The sequence below is a fragment of the Arachis hypogaea genome, chromosome 19 (genome assembly GCF_003086295.3).
Source record: "Arachis hypogaea cultivar Tifrunner chromosome 19, arahy.Tifrunner.gnm2.J5K5, whole genome shotgun sequence".
Taxonomy (NCBI): Eukaryota; Viridiplantae; Streptophyta; class Magnoliopsida; order Fabales; family Fabaceae; genus Arachis; species Arachis hypogaea.
In genome coordinates this window covers 89,151,810-89,169,333 of record NC_092054.1, presented here as the reverse complement: position 1 = coordinate 89,169,333, position 17,524 = coordinate 89,151,810, and the positions used below count along the sequence as shown (strand labels likewise).

The following is a 17,524-nucleotide window of genomic DNA, read 5'->3' as shown; positions in this document are numbered from 1 at the left end:
TGAGATATTTTTATTTTTGATACGTGTTTATCTCGTTAAATTGCGTCAAACTGTGATAAACAATTTTTGAATATTTCAATCACAGAAATTCTAAAAATTATTTTACAAAAAATCAAATTAATATAGATCTATTAATCATATCAAAATGCATGCTAGTCTCAGTTTCTATCTATCCTTACAAAATATAAAAATGATCACTGTTAGGTGCTTATCATAACGAAATTTACTTAAAATTAACTCATGGTGAAGTCCATAAATGATCTTAATTATTACTCAAATAATATAAGTTTAAGGGTGAAAAAAATGGCTGGATATCATGCATATATGACCTGGAGGAAGACAATAGTAATCACATTCCCCTAACTGATCTGAACCCAAATACTCGAATTTGAATTCCACAATTTTTGGAATCCATCTAAAATGACACCTCATAATTAAATCCAGTAAATTCTCCCGCTTTTTTCTCCGAGAGTTTAGAGAGAAAACCTCACTCTTTTTTTCCTTTTTCCTTTTTTTTTCTATTTTCCATTGCTAAACCAAAAAAAAAAAGAACAAAAAAACATGCATGGTTTTTAATCTTCATTTCATCTTTCTTGTTGCTTTAATTTCCTGGCCTTTTCTTTTAGTTTCCTTGCTACAACCCTCTCGTGGGGGTCCTTCAATGTGATTTGGGGGACCCTAGTCTTAATTTGATTTGGCCAATTCTTGTCAATTAAATTAACACAATACACCATCATCCAAGACAGATATTTTGTTTTGCCATTTGGTTTTTTAGAACAAATTAAAGACTTAATTCTATAGAAGAGGAACATAAATTAATTAATCATTTTGTTAATTTAATTAACTTATTAATTAATTTGATCCTCTTGGATCGGAGCTGGAGGGGTGTTTATTTAATTTGATCTAGAATGGTTGATTGCCTGAATTGCTTCCCGTGTTTTAGCTCTCAGAAAAGTAAAAAGAGTAATAGCAAGAGGGAAGGGTCTCCTGCGGAAGATAATTTTGTTGCAAAACCACCTGGTAAGTTCCTTTGCATATCTATTTATTATTCTATCAACCAACGTGATGAATAACTGAATATTAACATGCATATGGTTGGTTTTACTTTTGACGTACATGTGCTTAAGCTGGAAACTATTTTCCAGCTTGAGTTACATAACTAGGAGATAAGAAGTGGCGTAAGTGAACAAAGGGGTGGAGACAAGACAGACCAGTTCTCGTGCATAATTATAATAATTTGCGGCAGAAATTTGAATTTATTTATTAATTGAGATGTTTCTTATTAAATCTATCTTCGTAGATATGAAAAATAAAAGACCTGAAGATGCAGCCGCAATTGATCCTGCAAACATAAAGGCAAAACATTACACATTCCGTGAGCTGGCAACAGCAACAAAGAACTTCCGTCAAGAATGCCTCCTTGGTGAAGGAGGCTTTGGCAGAGTCTACAAGGGCGTCATCCCTGCTACCGGCCAGGTCATGTCTCATTTCTCTCTTGTATAATAACACAGAAAGAAACAGATATTCATATCTCTATTGTAACTAATTTTATGTAATTCATAGAAAAAGATCGTACGAGATAGAAGACAAAACTTAGGAATGGCCTAAAATAGATCGAAGCGTCTGAGACTTTTTTTAAATAACAATAATAATAATTTTGAGTTCTGTGTTTTGGGTGTTCAGACTGTGGCTGTGAAGCAACTTGACCGAAATGGTATGAATGGCAATAAGGAGTTTCTGGCTGAGGTTTATACGCTAAGTCAGTTGAACCATGAAAACATTGTCAACCTCGTTGGTTATTGTGCTGATGGTGATCAACGTCTATTGGTGTATGAGTTCGTTCAAGGCACTGCTCTAGACAAACGTCTTCTTGGTAGGTTCTCCTCTCTATATATTCACTTTATAACCTTACATCAAAATTATTAAGAGGAATTTAGTGAGATTAATAGATGCTCTCTTGAGCTGCACTTTTGTGTCTTTATTTTTCTCTATTTATAATTTGTTCCAGAGAACAAAGGGGATCAACCTCCACTAAATTGGTACACCAGAATGAAAGTGGCAGCGTCGGCGGCGAGAGGGCTAGAGTACTTGCATGACAATGCCAATCCTCCAATAATATTCAAGGACTTGAAACCCTCTGATATACTGCTGGATGGAGACAATAATGCTAAGCTGTTTGGTTTTGGTCTGGGACAGCATGGAAATGACATGAACCTTGCACCTACAAGGGTTATGGGAACTTATGGTTACTCTGCTCCTGAGTATGTCAGGACGGGTCAACTTACCATGAAGTCTGACGTCTACAGTTTCGGGGTAGTATTGCTTGAGCTCATAACTGGACGCCAAGCGGTCGACACCACAAGGCCAAATGATGAGCAAAACCTTGTTTCTTGGGTATGTTACTATTAGTGAAATGTTTATATGGCTGATCTTTCTTTCTTCATTATTTACTCGTCAGTCGTCATAGTCATAGGGAGTACTCACTTTGTATCCAGCCATACAGTTTTTATCATTCGATTACATCCGGTCAACATGAGCTTTTGGTAAAATATTTCAAGTACACAAATCAACTGTTGATATTATATATGTTAAAGATATGTTTGCAGGCCTAAAAGTGAAAACTTTCTACCGAAGTTTTTAGCCGCTCTTAAGGAGTTAGAACAAGAAGTTCTCTTCAATTAATTATAGCTACTAACTTGTTAACCACACCATAGTGTAATAGGAGGACTTTTTTAATTCTTTGTACATTCCAATTTAACGAATAAGCATTTTTCTTATATGTCGAATGAAAATATTTGTTAGGCACAACCCATATTCAAAGATCCAAAGAGATTTCCGGACATGGCAGATCCAAATCTTGGCAAAAACTTCCCAGAAAAGGATCTGAACCAAGCTGTTGCAATAGCAGCAATGTGCTTACAAGAAGAAGCCGAAGCGCGTCCTTTGATGAGCGATGTTGTCACTGCTCTGAGTTTCCTTTCCACTGTTCCTCCTCCGGGGGCTGTGCCGATTCCAAAGGCCCCCTCGGTGGCCTCCAAAAAGAACTCTAAAGGCAAAGAAGACTATAGCAAAAGCGAAAGCGAAAGGGAAAGCGAAGGTGAAAGCGAAAGTGAACGAGGAAGCCTCAGTGGAAGCGACAGCTCTTACTCCCGTGCAAGTAGCAGGAGAACAATGAGTAGAACATACACTTCAGATTCAGATGGAAGCTATTCCTCCAGCAGCTATCAGAGCGAAAGCAGCATCTCCGACCACAAAGCAAGCACCAAGATAACAAGCAGAAAGCATTCTTCTAGAGACGCCAGCAAAAAGCATAGCAGCAGAAAACATTCTACCAAAGATATAAGCAACAAGAGCACAAAGAAACCCTCTCTTGTTGAAAAGGGCGACAAAAAATCCTCTGAATTGAGGAAGAAGAGCACCAAGAAATCGTCCAAGGCTTCCGGCCACAAGAGCAGCAAAAAAACCTCTCTGAAAATCTTGAGCCAAAAGAGTAGCAAAAAGTCGGAAGATGAAAGCATCTTCATTAGCAGAAATAGCAGCAGCAGCGTGATCTCGGCCGACGAGATACTGGAGCACATGGGAAGCAGGGAATACGGGAATATATCTTTTGGTCTCATAAGCAGCGAGAGTATTACCAGCAACAGATCTGAAGATTAAAGATTGCCGTATTTTAGATCAGTGGTGGGTGAAGGTTAACATTCGCCTTTCCGCCGGTTGGAAACTTTCAAGGCATGTGCAAAATACTTTAATTTTTTTCTGTCAAAGTAGCGTCTCTTTGGTTTTTTCTCTTTCCTTTCCTCTTTTTATTTTTTTGAGCAATGCAACATGTGTGGAATTCTTCTCGAAAATGAAACTTGGAAAGAAAGAAAGAAAGAAAGAAAAAGAATCTATTTGTATTTGTTTCGTTTTAGTAGGCTTCCATGTATATTTTATCTGTTATCTACCAGTGGTTCAAGAAATAGAGTCAAGATAGCCGTGAAATACTACCTTAGGGCAAGTGTTTTGCCGTTATTGGAAGGGGTGTGATCCCGTTTTCTTTTCTCTTATCATGGCAATTCGTCTTTTCAATACCTTTTTTGTTGCATATGTGTATGTCTCTCACAATTTAATCGTTTTGCTTAGATCAATTCATGCATTGGAGTAAGTTAGCCAATAAATATGAATGAATGAATATGTGCATGGATTTTTCTGCTCTTTAAGGTAGAAAAAAAGAACGTAGTAATAATAATAAGGGTTAAATACTTTTTTGGTCTCTAAAGTCTGAGGTCAAAATCAAAATCGTTCATGATCTTTTTTGTTATTAAAATCATCCTCAACGTTATAAAACGTTATAAAATCGTCTTTTTCTATTTCAATTTTAATTTTTTTTACCAAATTACTCTTCATAAGTAATAAAAATGATAAAAATAATATTAAAAAACAAAAACAAAACACCCTCCCCTAACCCACCCACCCTCCCCCTCCCCCTCTCCCGGATATCTCTTCACTTTCTTTTCTCCCCATCCCCTTCCTCCTACCCCTCTTCGGAACCCCCCAACCCCAAAGAAGTCCTCTCAGAGACACCCAAATGGAACCCACCACCAACCTTCTCCAAATTCCAACCCAAACAACCCCACAAACCGAAAATCTTTCATACATACAGAGAACAACATGATGAAAAATTATGAGAATGACGATGCTGATGCATTATTTGCAACAATGGGCACTACCAAACTCCAAGAGATCTCCCAACTCTATGAGAAAGTTTGTAGCTTGAGCGAGAGTGTCTCCACCACAACTTTCAACAAAGAAGAAACGTGCCAAAGGGTAGTAAACAGATCACCCGCCAGAATGCAGAAAAATTGCTCCTTTTCCGGTGACTTTGCCACCAGGACGGTCGGGAAGTCTCCAGTCAGGAGGTCGGAGCAGTCTTCGGCAAGGAGGAATGGTGGGTCGGTGAGGCTTACTCAAAGCAGGGACCAAATGGGGGACGGATTATCGAGGAACCAGACTTGCCGCCGTGACGCCGGTGAAAGAGCGGAAGATTGATGGTTTAGAAGTTATGGTAAATACTCGTTGCAAGTATAGTTACTAAACCAAGCAATCAACCTTTCTTACAAACGTTTTGGTTGTCACAAGTAACAAGCCCCTTAAAATTGATAACCGAGTATTTAAACATCGGGTCGTCTTCTCAAGGAACTGCAGGGAAGTATGTTCCTATTATTGGTTATGAAGATTTTAAATTGGGGTTTCAAGAATAAGGAATAAGTAACTTAATGGCGGGTAAATTAAATGGCAATTAAAATAAATAAATAGCTACAAGGCAAACTTTTGGCAAGGTATGGGAAATTGGAAGTCCAGACTTAGTTATTCTTATCAATAACAATGAAAGTTGAATCTTAATTCCACTTAGTCAACCTTTACTAAAGTAAAGGAAAGTCAAGGGACTAATTAGTTTGATCTTCGAATCCTATTTATTTCCTGAGAAAAGGTTGGGATTATTGAAGCTCAGTTCAATTATCAAAGATAACAATTATCAATTATGTTGAGATAAGATAACTCCTGAGTTACTGCTTTCTTAACCAAGACCAAAAGAAGAAAAAGTAAATTTGCTGGAATAAAAATGCCTTCAGATGTAAAGCAACAATAACATAAATTAAAGAAAGCAATCAGGAATTGAAATACCTCAAATAACATTAATAAGGGAAATTATAATCTAACATGAAGAGTTCATAAACTAAATTGGAAGAATAAATAAAAATAAAGAACCTGGGATTGAGAGTTACTCCTAAAACTAAGAGAAGTCCTAAATCCTACGAGAGAGAGAGGAGAGAACCTCTCTCAAAACTAGATCTAAAACATGGAAAATAACTAAATTGGTGAGCTCTCCCTGAATGGATGCGTTCCCACACTTTATAACCTCTGGTCTATGCCTTCTGGACTTGGATTGGGCCAAAAAGGGCTTCAGAAATCGCTGGAAGTGTTTTCTGCAATTTCTGGTGCGTGGCCTCTGTCACGCATCCGCGTGAGTCACGCGGTCGCGTCATTCGGAACTTTTCTTGTCATGCGGTCGCGTTAGTCATGCGACCGCGTCATGTGCGTTCTGCTTAAGGCGCGCGGTCGCGTCAGTCATGCGGCCGCGTCGCTGCTTCTTTGCGCTTGGCATGCATCCGCGTCGCCCATGCGATCGCGTGGATGCCAGTTTCTTCAGAAGCTCCATTTTGTGCTTTCCTTCCATTTTTGTATGTTTCCTTTCCATCCTTTAAGTCATTCCTACCTTAGAAGATCTGAAAACTACTCAACACACTAATCACGGCATCGAATGGAATTAAAGGTGATTAAAATAATTAATTTAAAAGCATAGGAAATATGTTTTTCACATACATCACATAATAAGGAAGGGAAAGTAAAACCATGCAATTAACATGAATAAGTGGGTGAAGGATTGAATAAATCACTCAAACTAAGCACAAAATATATCATAAAATATGGGTTTATCAACCTCCCCACACTTAAACAATAGCATGTCCTCATGCTAAATCCAGGGTAATAAGTAAGGTTAAAGTGATGGAATGTCATGCAATGCAATCTAATCTAAATGCAACTACCTAAATGCATCATGCAATTCTAATTTATTCACTCATATATAAAGCTTACAGGTAGTTAAATTAATTCACATTCTCAAGGAGTCATATATGTAGCCAAGCCTTAGATAATCAATAAGCACTTTTACAATTGAGATGGGAGAAAAAGCATTTTATGAACTCGCAAGACAATTAGATAATTTAAACAGAGATAAATGTTAATGAGCTATTGAACCCTCACTGGATTTGTGTTTACTCTCTAGTCACTCAGTGTTTATTGGGTTAATCACTCTATTCCTCTTTTTTATTCTTCCTTTCTATAACCTTGTTCTTCATCTAACCAATCAACAATTATAGAATACAGTCATACCAAAAATCATGAGGTCTTTAATTAAGGTTGTAATGGGGCCAATGGTAAAGGTAAGGATATATGTATAAGGCTAAGTGAGCTAATAAGTGAATCCTTAATTAGACTAAGATCTCACCTAACATATATACTTAGTAAAACAAAACTTCTTTTACCTATTTTCCCATATTTTTCCTACTTTTGGATGTTACATGCTCATGTTTCAACTTTTGTTCTTATTCCATGTGCATTGCTTTTATTTTTGCATTTGGGGAATTCTTTTGTATCCCCTTTTTTTAAATACTGAAATTTTTATGTTTTTTTTTAATGCACATGGTAATTTAATCACTTTGATTTCTCATGAGCATGCTTTTCAAAATTTTTAATTTGAGTTATTTTATTCCTTTTAACTTTTCTACCTTTTGTTTTTATCATCCATGTTCCCAATAGGTTTCCCACATTTTAAACTATTCATAATTTTCTATCTTAAGCTAACCAAGGATTTAACTTGGGATTTTATTTTGTTTTTCTGCTTAAGGCTAGTAGTGTGGCTAATAGAATAAAAGGGGATTTAAAGGCTCAAGGGGGCTAACAAGGGTGATGTGAAAGGTAGGTTAATTTGGGATAAGTGAGCCAAAATCAAATGACGGCCTCAATCATTCTTTTGGTATGTATCTATATTCTATATTCTATATTCTATAATTGGACATATAGATTAAAACAAAGTAAAGAACATCAGAATAAATAAGAAGGGCGGAACACACAGGAATAAAAATTATGGTTTGAATGTAACCATACAATTAAGCTTAAAACTCACAGGCTATGTGTTTTCTAGCTCAAAAATCATTTATCACTTATGTATGTCATGCAGGTTTAGTTAAAAATTCTCATTATTCTCAATGTAAAACTTATATTGAATGGCTTTAAAGTTCTAGTGTTTCTCCTTGATGAAGTGTTGCTAACTAACATGTAGTGCTATATATACAAGGTGTGGGTTGTTTTGATTTTGTTAAAGTCTCTAGTTTACTTCCTTTTTCTTTTCAATCTATTCTGAGTTATCTTATGCTAAAAAGGGTAAACTATACTAATCAATCCACAATTTCTATAACTAATAAGTTAGAATTGCAACTAAGTGGCTAAAATATGAACTAAAAATGCAAAATGCAGAAGTAGAGTAAAAATACATAAAAGTAGCAATGTATAAATACTCAAAAAATAAAAATAAAAATAGAGAGAAAAATACAGAAAAATATCCAAAATAAAAGAAAAAGAGTCTGTAGTGGTTCACCAAAATAATGCGCCAGAGATGGCGACCTCCCCACACTTAAAATGAAGCATTGTCCCTGATGCTCACTCAAGCAGGGTGTGAAGGGGTGTCATCACTGGAAGGGATGGTAGCTGGTGTCTCTGTGGTGGCTGGCTGAATGTCCGGCTGCTGGAGAAAAGGGGCTGTCTGAATGGGGATCTCAGGATCTGCTGCCTGGATCTGCTAGGGTGATGCCTGCTGGGTGTCTACCTGCTCTGTCTCTCTCTGGGGATGGGTCTCTGCCTCAGGCGCATCCGCCTCCTCCTCAGATGCCTCGGATGGTGTGTCAGGCTCGGAGGGGATGTCGCCGGATCATATCATCAGCTTCAAGTGCTCATAGCGTCGCTTGTTGCGACGCTCCATCTGGTCAAGTCGTTGAAACAAGCGGTGCACCAGATGATAGACAGGCTCTGTGGCAGGTGGAGGTGCAGTGGTGGTGGCAGGGGTAGGTGGTGCAGCAGTGGAGGAAGAGGGACCGGAAGATGGTGTAGCTGTATCATCAGCAGTGGCAGTCAGGAATGGAGGTCTGTAGCCCAAGGCCAGGAAGTTCCTGCTGTGCGGGATAAGCTTCTTGCACTCTGCAACAGGTGGCCTCTCATCAGCATCCTCCCATGGCACGTCAGCTTGACGGCCCAACTGTGTAACCAGATAGGGAAAGGGAAGAGTGCCTCGGACGTGGACCCTGGCCATATAGTGCCGGATAAAGCGTGGCAGGTACAGGTCCTTGCCCTCCATCACACACCAAAGGAGGGTGATCATAGCGGCTGGTATCTTAGTCTTGTGAGTACTCGGCATAATGTAGTTGCTGAATATCTGATGCCATAGCCGAGCCTTATCGCTCAGGTAAATCCGCTTGATCCCTTTCGGCATGGTGGTGTTCTGACCCATGATCCAAGGAACTGACGGGTCAAGGGCAATTTGGGCCTTGACTGCATCCCAGTCAAATCGCATATAGCGCATATCCTCCTCAGCTTTCTGATAGCCATCTGTCTGATCAGTCTTAGGCAGAAGTTTCAGAACCTCTTCTATTGCCTCCTCAGTAACCAGAATCTGCTTCCCTCTGAGGTTCACTGCATCTAGGGAAGTTTTGAAGTAGTTGCAGTAGAATTCCCTAACCCAAGATGCATTAACCTCAATCAATGGTCTCTCCAGAAAGAACCAACCTCTTTGTTTGATCTGATCAGAGGTGTATTGCTAGAGTTCTTCTGGGATCTTCAAAGTCTGCTCCAAGTATAGGTTTCTGGAGTTTGCAAACACCGGATACTTCAGCTCACAGTATCGGTTTGCAAACTTTACTGGGTCATTGGCGGGAAGTAGCTGCTCGGCCTTCTCCTGTGGGGTAAAGGCTTTCTCCCGCGAGGAGGCATCATGCATGAGGTCGATGATAGACACAGAGGCTTCTCCTCTTTTCCTTTTGCCAGAAGTGGCCTTGCCTTTTCCCTTTCTCTGGGAATCTGACATCCTGAAAAACAAAAAATCAGGATATAATAAAAATAGGAAGGCAAATAGGCAAATAATCAAAGAAAACACAAAGTGGCAAAGGAGCAATAGGATAATGAATATGAGTTAAGTAAAATGAGCATTTAGGATTTGTATAGGAGTGAAAAGTCTGAAAAGAAGAAATCACAATCCAAAATGTAATTGAATGCAAGTTAAATAGAAAAATTAACATCATGCCTCGGTTAGAATCTTAAAAGAAAGTGAAAGAAAAAAAAAAGAAGTTTTGAAAAGGTTAGGTTGGTTAGAGTTAAAATTAGTGAGTTAGTGAAAAATGGGTTAAAGTAAGAGGCATAATGAAAATAGTCCAATTAACAAGTAATCACAGGTAGAAGCTATAGGTAACTCATATTCAAACAAGTAAAACAGTTTGATGATGATTCAAATAGAGATAAAGAAAGCAAAAATAGGAATCAAACATCAAAATTGCGATTTATGAACCAGGAGATCAAAGAAAATAAGAATGCGTGCCTAAGCATTCATGATTTGGTTTGGTGAAATTATAGGAAAGCACAGTTGAAAATGCCAAAACCAAGACATGAACAGAAATATTTTACAGAAATTTGGGCAGCATTCCGGCTAAAATAGGACTTTCCCGAAAAATAAACAGCAATCAAGCAATTCATATGAATCCAAATTAAGGCTTGCAATTACATATACGGAATATAAACATGAAAGTTCAATGTAAAGAGCAGCAAATGCAGGAAAGTACAGCATATGAACATGAACACAGCAACAGCAGAATTGTAGATTTGATAAAACAGAAACAAGAACAGTGCAAATAAACAGACCTAAATCCACTAACCACATCCTAGGCTACCTAACAACCTAAAATCTACTACAACATGCATATCTAACTATCCTAACATGAACATAAACGGAAAAATAAGAATAAACTACGAACGGATAAAATGGATTGCGTGTTGCGGAACCTGGTAGGCGTAAGAAGGGGGTTGGGGTAGATAGGTGGCTGGGGGGTGGTAGAAGTGGCGTTGAGCGTGGCGGCTGGCGGTGGTGCTGCGGTGGGGTTGTGGTTTAGAGGCAGGGAGGGGAGAAGAGGGGGTGGTTAATGGGGTAAGAGGGGAAGGGAGCGGGGGAAAGGGGTTGGTGGTGCTGGTGGGGCACGGCGGGTACGGACGGCGGCGGTGGGTGGTGGGCAGTGGCGGAGAGGGGGGGAAAGGGAAGAAAAAAGAAAGAAGAGAAGAATGGGGGAGGGGGTGGTGCGACGGTGGGGTCTGGGTGGTTGACGGGGGACGGCGGTGGTCGGAGATGGTGGTTGGGTGGTTGTTGTGATCGGAGAAGAAGAGAGGGAGGAGGGGGTTTCAGGGGGGCTGCGCGAATGTAGGGTTCGCGTGGCTGGGGGGATTATAAATTTGAATCCACGAGGCCACGTGGGGCACGCGGTCGCGTGGTTGGGGTGAAAATGGGGGTGACGCGATCGCGTGGGGCGCGCGATCGCATGGAGGGGGTAAAAAAAGGGGATGACGCGATTGCGTGGGGCATGCGATCGCGTCGCTGGAAATTGTGCTAAACGCACGAATCCAGCGTCGTTCCAGCGCAACTCTCTGTCTCCTTTTGGGATTTGTGCAATCCATGCGACGCGATCGCGTCGCTCACGCGGTCGCGTGGGATTGGTTGTGTGCATGTGACGCGATCGCATGGGGCATGCGATCGCGTGGGCCATTTTGTGCAAGACGCACAATGGCCGCACGATTCCAGCCCAACTTTCTGGACGTTTGATCTTTACGCCGATCACCAGGTCACGCGGCTGCGTGGATGACGCGGTCGCATGGGAAGTGTAGTTCGCCATTTGACGCAATCGCATGGGTGATGCGGTCGTGTCGCGCACCCCTTTTTTTATATGCAAAATGCGGAATGCAATATGCAGAATGCAGTGCTTAGTGTGAATGCTATGCATGATTCCAGGTTCAATAAAATAAAATAAAATTAAAAAACAAACAAAACTAAATAAAATTAAAATTGCAAAAAGAACGATCATACCATGGTGGGTTGTCTCCCACCTAGCACTTTTAGTTAAAGTCCTTAAGTTGGACATTGGAGGGGCTTCCTGTTATGGTGGCTTGTGTTTAAATTCATCCAGAAATCTCCACCAATGCTTGGAATTCCAATAGCCTCCGGGGTCCCAAACTAGGCATGTAAAGCTTCTGAGCAGCTTCAAACAGATTTTCAGGCTCCCGGGGTGACGAATGTCAGAATAGATTCCAGGATCCCAAGCTTTATTTTTAAATCCGCCTCCATCTTGATCTCCATGTTTCCATCCGGGCGGTTTAAAAAGTAAATTCTCACCATGGTAACCAAACATTTTCCGAGATCCATTCGATTGATTTTGATGCCAATCCATGCACTTCGAGTTGAAGCGTGGAACCTTATTGAACCTTGTGCACCAGCTCTGAGCACGAGCTATTTCCTTCTTACTCTTAAAGCCACAGAGAGCTCTAAGCTGGCCATCTGTTTCAAGCAAACCGTATTCAAGTGAAAAAGTAAAGTTAAAGGTTAAGGATTGTACCCACTTGAAGCTTGTATTAGGTGGTAATGGCCTTGGGATAGGTGTTTCCAATGGTTCTATAAGTTCTACTCCCAGGTAATCTTCTGTGAATTCCTCCACTTCTTTGCAAGGATCTTCAAATGCATCATCACCCTGGTCAAAGTCTTTTATGTCTTCCTCATCACTTGAGTCATAGATTGGAGGTTGAGAGAAATCTACCTCTGCATCATCCTTGTATTCATTTGGGAAAGATTCATCAATCTCAGAGAACTCACTTGCAGATGCAAGTTCATTACTAAGAGAACTTGACTTGTGACTATCATCATCAAGAGAATTTGCTTCTTGGATTATTCCGTCTGATTCTTCATAAACGACTTGCCTTGGGGATTGTGCGCTATCCTCCTTAGCATTAACTGTAACGTCCTTGACAGAGTTCTCCTCAACTCTGGATTCCCATGGAGGTTCAGCGTCTCCTAGATCTTCAACCAACTCTTCTTCTTGTACAATGACAGCTTCTTCTACTCGTTCTAGTACGAATTCATGCTCTGTCTTGTCCACTGGAGTTTCTAGTGTCTCCTTCATGCTACACTCTTCATTAGATTGTCCACATAGGGCTGTGGTTGGTCCTTGAATGTTCACGCGTCAAGAAGCTAATTGAATTACTGCTTGCTCCAGTTGTCGAATGGTTGTTTGAAGTTTATTTACTGTTGCCTTGAGGCGAACCTCTGATTCTCGGGGTGATAGACTTGGACATGAAACATAGGGAAGTGGTGGTGTTTGTCGGTAGTTACAAGGTTGTCCACCATATCTATCAGCTGGATATGCATTGTAGAATGGTCGTTGTCCATGATATCTTGGAGGGTGTTGGTGCCTAAAGGGTTGATTAGATCCTCTTGGCTCCATCCATCCTTGATTGGTCTGACCTTGATGCATATTCCTGCTGTAACTTCTATTTCCTTCAACAAAGTTAGAACCAAACTCAAAGCGAGAGGGGTGAGAGTCCATAGTAGCAAATAAAATTAAAAAGGAAAAACAAAAATAAATAAACAAGTAAAACAAAAATATGTACAATAACCAATAATAAGGCACACGTTAGCAGTTCCCCGGCAACGGCGCCATTTTGAAAGAGCGGAAGATTGATGGTTTAGAAGTTATGGTAAATACTCGTTGCAAGTATAGTTACTAAACCAAGCAATCAACCTTTCTTACAAACGTTTTGGTTGTCACAAGTAACAAACCCCTTAAAATTGATAACCGAGTATTTAAACCTCGGGTCGTCTTCTCAAGGAACTGCAGGGAAGTATGTTCTTATTATTGGTTATGAAGATTGTAAATTGGGGTTTCAAGAATAAGGAATAAGTAATTTAATGGCGGGTAAATTAAATGGCAATTAAAATAAATAAATAGCTACAAGGCAAACTTTTGGCAAGGTATGGGAAATTGGAAGTCCAGATTTAGTTATTCTTATCAATAACAATGAAAGTTGAATCTTAATTCCACTTAGTCAACCTTTACTAAAGTAAAGGAAAGTCAAGGGACTAATTAGTTTGATCTTCGAATCCTATTTATTTCCTGAGAAAAGGTTGGGATTATTGAAGCTCAGTTCAATTAGCAAAGATAACAGTTATCAATTATGTTGAGATAAGATAACTCCTGAGTTACTGCTTTCTTAACCAAGACCAAAAGAAGAAAAAGTAAATTTGCTAGAATAAAAATGCCTTCAGATGTAAAGCAATAATAACATAAATTAAAGAAAGCAATCATGAATTGAAAAACCTCAAATAACATTAATAAGGGAAATTATAATCTAACATGAAGAGTTCATAAACTAAATTGGAAGAATAAATAAAATAAAGAACATGGGATTGAGAGTTACTCCTAAAACTAAGAGAAGTCCTAAATCCTACGAGAGAGAGAGGAGAGAACCTCTCTCAAAACTAGATCTAAAACATGGGAAATAACTAAATTGGCAAGCTCTCCCTGAATGGATGCGTTCCCACACTTTATAACCTCTGGTCTATGCCTTTTGGAATTGGATTGGGCCAAAAAGGGCTTCAGAAATCGCTGGAAGCGTTTTCTGCAATTTCTGGTGCGTGGCCTCTGTCACGCGTCCGCGTGAGTCACGCGGTCGCGTCATTTGGAGATTTTCTTGTCACGCGGTCGCGTCAGTCATGCGGCCGCGTCGCTGCTTCTTTGCGCTTGGCATGCATCCGCGTCGCCCATGCGATCGCGTTGATGCCAGTTTCTTCAGAAGCTCCATTTTGTGCTTTCCTTCTATTTTTGTATGTTTCCTTTCCATCCTTTAAGTCATTCCTACCTTAGAAGATCTGAAAACTACTCAACACACTAATCACAGCATCGAATGGAATTAAAGGTGATTAAAATAATTAATTTAAAAGCATAGGAAACATGTTTTTCACATACATCACATAATAAGGAAGGGAAAGTAAAACCATGCAATTAACATGAATAAGTGGGTGAAGGATTGAATAAATCACTCAAACTAAGGACAAAATATATCATAAAATATGGGTTTATCAGCCGACAAGAATTCCAGTCGGCATTCTAGGCCTCCGGCAACCTGAACCAACAACGGAGCAACTAGATGTATCGTGGGTCGGAGCCCATCTAAGAGGAGAGAAACAAATCAATCCCCTGCAAGGGTGAGGCAGGCCGCTGCACCGGTAGTTGAGAGTGGTGACCGAAAAATGGATAATCCGGCCATGGAGGAGGAAAAGTGATCATCTTCAGCTAATAATGAGTCTTTGGAAGGGGATGGAGGAGGGGTTGGAGGAAGGGGATGGAAAGGAAAGAAAGTGAAGAGATACCAGGGTGGGTGGGTTAGGGGGTTGTTTTGTTTTTGTTTTTAATATTATTTTTATTAATCATTAAGGGTAATTTGGTAAAAAAAATTAAAATTAAAGTAGAAAGGACGATTTTATAATGTTTTATAACGTTGAGGATTATTTTAATAATAAGGAAAGGTCAAGGACAATTTTGATTTTGGCCTCAGACGTCAAGGATGAAAAAAGTACTTAACCTAATAATAATGATGATGATGATGATGATGATGATGATGATGATGATGATGATGATGATGATGATGATGATGATGATGATAATAATAATAATAATAGATTTTAATAACAGAAAAGGTCAAGGACGATTTTGATTTTAGCCTCAGACGTCAAGGACGAAAAAAGTAAATAATAATAATAATAATAATAATAATAATAATAATAATAATAATAATAATAATAATAATAATAATAATAATAATAATAATAATAATAATAACAATAATAATAATAACAACCACAATAATAATTCATACCCTGCCTTAATAAGCAAAGCCAGGCCAAACAAACAAAAAGGTCTACCAATAAAGATGACCTTTACAAATGTACCCGAACTCTTTAAAGAGGTCGGAGACAGACCAAGAAAGCTCAACATTATCCGCCCAAAGTAGGTAACCACCTCCAGAAGCCTTGACTGGAATTCCTATCTTTCCCAAAAGATAGGCCCCAACAAACTCTTGAGAAACAGGAAACGGTTATCCACCAGATAAGATGGAACTACCACAATCAAGGAGGTCATCAACTCTACTATAAATACACTAGCACCCCCAGGTATAATTCACGTTCTAATCTACCAAAAGCAGCCTAAAGCCCTTGCTAACTTAAGAATCAGAGTCCCTTGTAGATACCATCCCCCACCTCCTCATGAGGAACTCAGACAGACAGCACATCGGCACCAAACAAGTCGGACGCTATCATCTAAAGGGATATGGACCTCACGTTCAGTCCTAAATCAGCGTTTCAGGTAACCCTCGGAATATTGGCGCCGTTGCCGGGGACCTGGGATTCACCTTTTGATAATGGCGGACCGCCAACATGAAGATGAACACACGGCGTCTGAATCTGAAGTTGAACCCCAACTAGAGGGCAACGCCATTATACTACCTCCACCACACCAAACATATGGTCCTCTTGGGAAAGGGCCATCGGCCAAACCACAGCCAAGGCAAATTCATTCAGAAATCCATCACCCCAAAAAGAAGAACCTCCGCAAACAGAAGAAATACTTGGTCTTGTCCGAGGCTGGGGAGATCGGCTAGAGCAACTCGAATACCAGACTGAACGATAGCGAGAGGCCAAATGAGAGCTACCGAGAGAAGTAAGGTGACGGAGGGAATTAGAGGAAAAGCTCTTGAAGTTGGAAACCGGTCATCAAAAGCAAACTAATCGAACAGGTTAGGAAGACAGCCCATTGGGAAGAGAAGACCCATTCTCGGAAGAGATCATACGGGCCAAAGTACTCAGGAACTTTAAAACCCGTGACATGGATCTCTACAACGGAATGGCCGACCCTGGGCACCACCTTAGCAATTTCAAAAGCAGAATGTACCTGGCTGATGCCTCTGATGACACCCGCTGCAAAGCATTCCCAACCACTCTGACCAAAGCGGCCATGAAGTGGTTTGACACCTTACCCCCCCAGATTGGCAACTAGCTTCGACGACCTATCCCGAAAGTTCCTGACCAGGTTCTCCATCTAGAAGGATAAAGCGAAACACGCGCCGTTCTTGTTAGGAATTAAACAAGAGGTCAGGAACCCCTCCGAGACTACATGGAAAGGTACAACAAAGCGTGCTTAGAGATCCAAAGCCTACTCACTGAAGCCATGATCTTAGGACTAGTTAACGACCTCAAAGAGGGACCCTTCTCCTAATCAATATCCAAGCGACACCCGGCTTCCCCAAACGAAGTTCAAGAAAGGGCGGAGAAATACATCAACAATGAGGAGAATTTCCTACTCAGGGAATCTCTTCCTCGGCCAAATCTGCCCTACAAAGCTCGAGAGAAGGAGAAAGAACCTAAAAAGAAGGAGGAAAAAAAAACAAAAAAGCCTCGTAAGTACCACAATTATACTCCCATTAGAGTCTCCCTAGTAGATGTCTACCAAAAAGTATGCCACACCGAGGAACTTCTTCCCTCTCGTCCGTTCAAACACAAAAAGGGAGGAAGTCAGACAAAATACTATAAGTACCACAAGCTCTATGGACACTCCACCAACGAATGTGACAACTTGAAGAATGTTATAAAAATGATGGTCAGAGAAGGCCGGTTAGACAGGTACCTGGCTAATAGGTCGGATGACCCAAAGAAAAGAAGGAAAGAGGAAAAGGAAGGACAACGAGAGCTGATAGAGAGAATTTGAGTTGATCTAGAATTTCTCAAAAAAGAATTTCTTTCGTTGCAAGTATAGTCCAAACCAACAACTAATTCTCAAATCAAATTTTTAAA

The 17,524-nt window shown here is 40.1% G+C and overlaps 1 protein-coding gene across 1 annotated transcript; it reads left to right on the top strand.

Annotated features, from left to right (window-relative positions):
- The first annotated feature begins 463 nt into the window (after positions 1–463).
- Positions 464–4,046, top strand: LOC112779438 (probable serine/threonine-protein kinase PBL26). The gene is made up of 5 exons (XM_025823704.3): positions 464–1,020; positions 1,301–1,476; positions 1,684–1,873; positions 2,009–2,394; positions 2,803–4,046. The coding sequence occupies exons 1-5, from the start codon at positions 909–911 to the stop codon at positions 3,655–3,657; spliced, it is 1,719 nt and encodes a 572-aa protein (XP_025679489.1). The 5' UTR covers positions 464–908; the 3' UTR covers positions 3,658–4,046.
- The last annotated feature ends 13,478 nt before the right edge of the window (positions 4,047–17,524 follow it).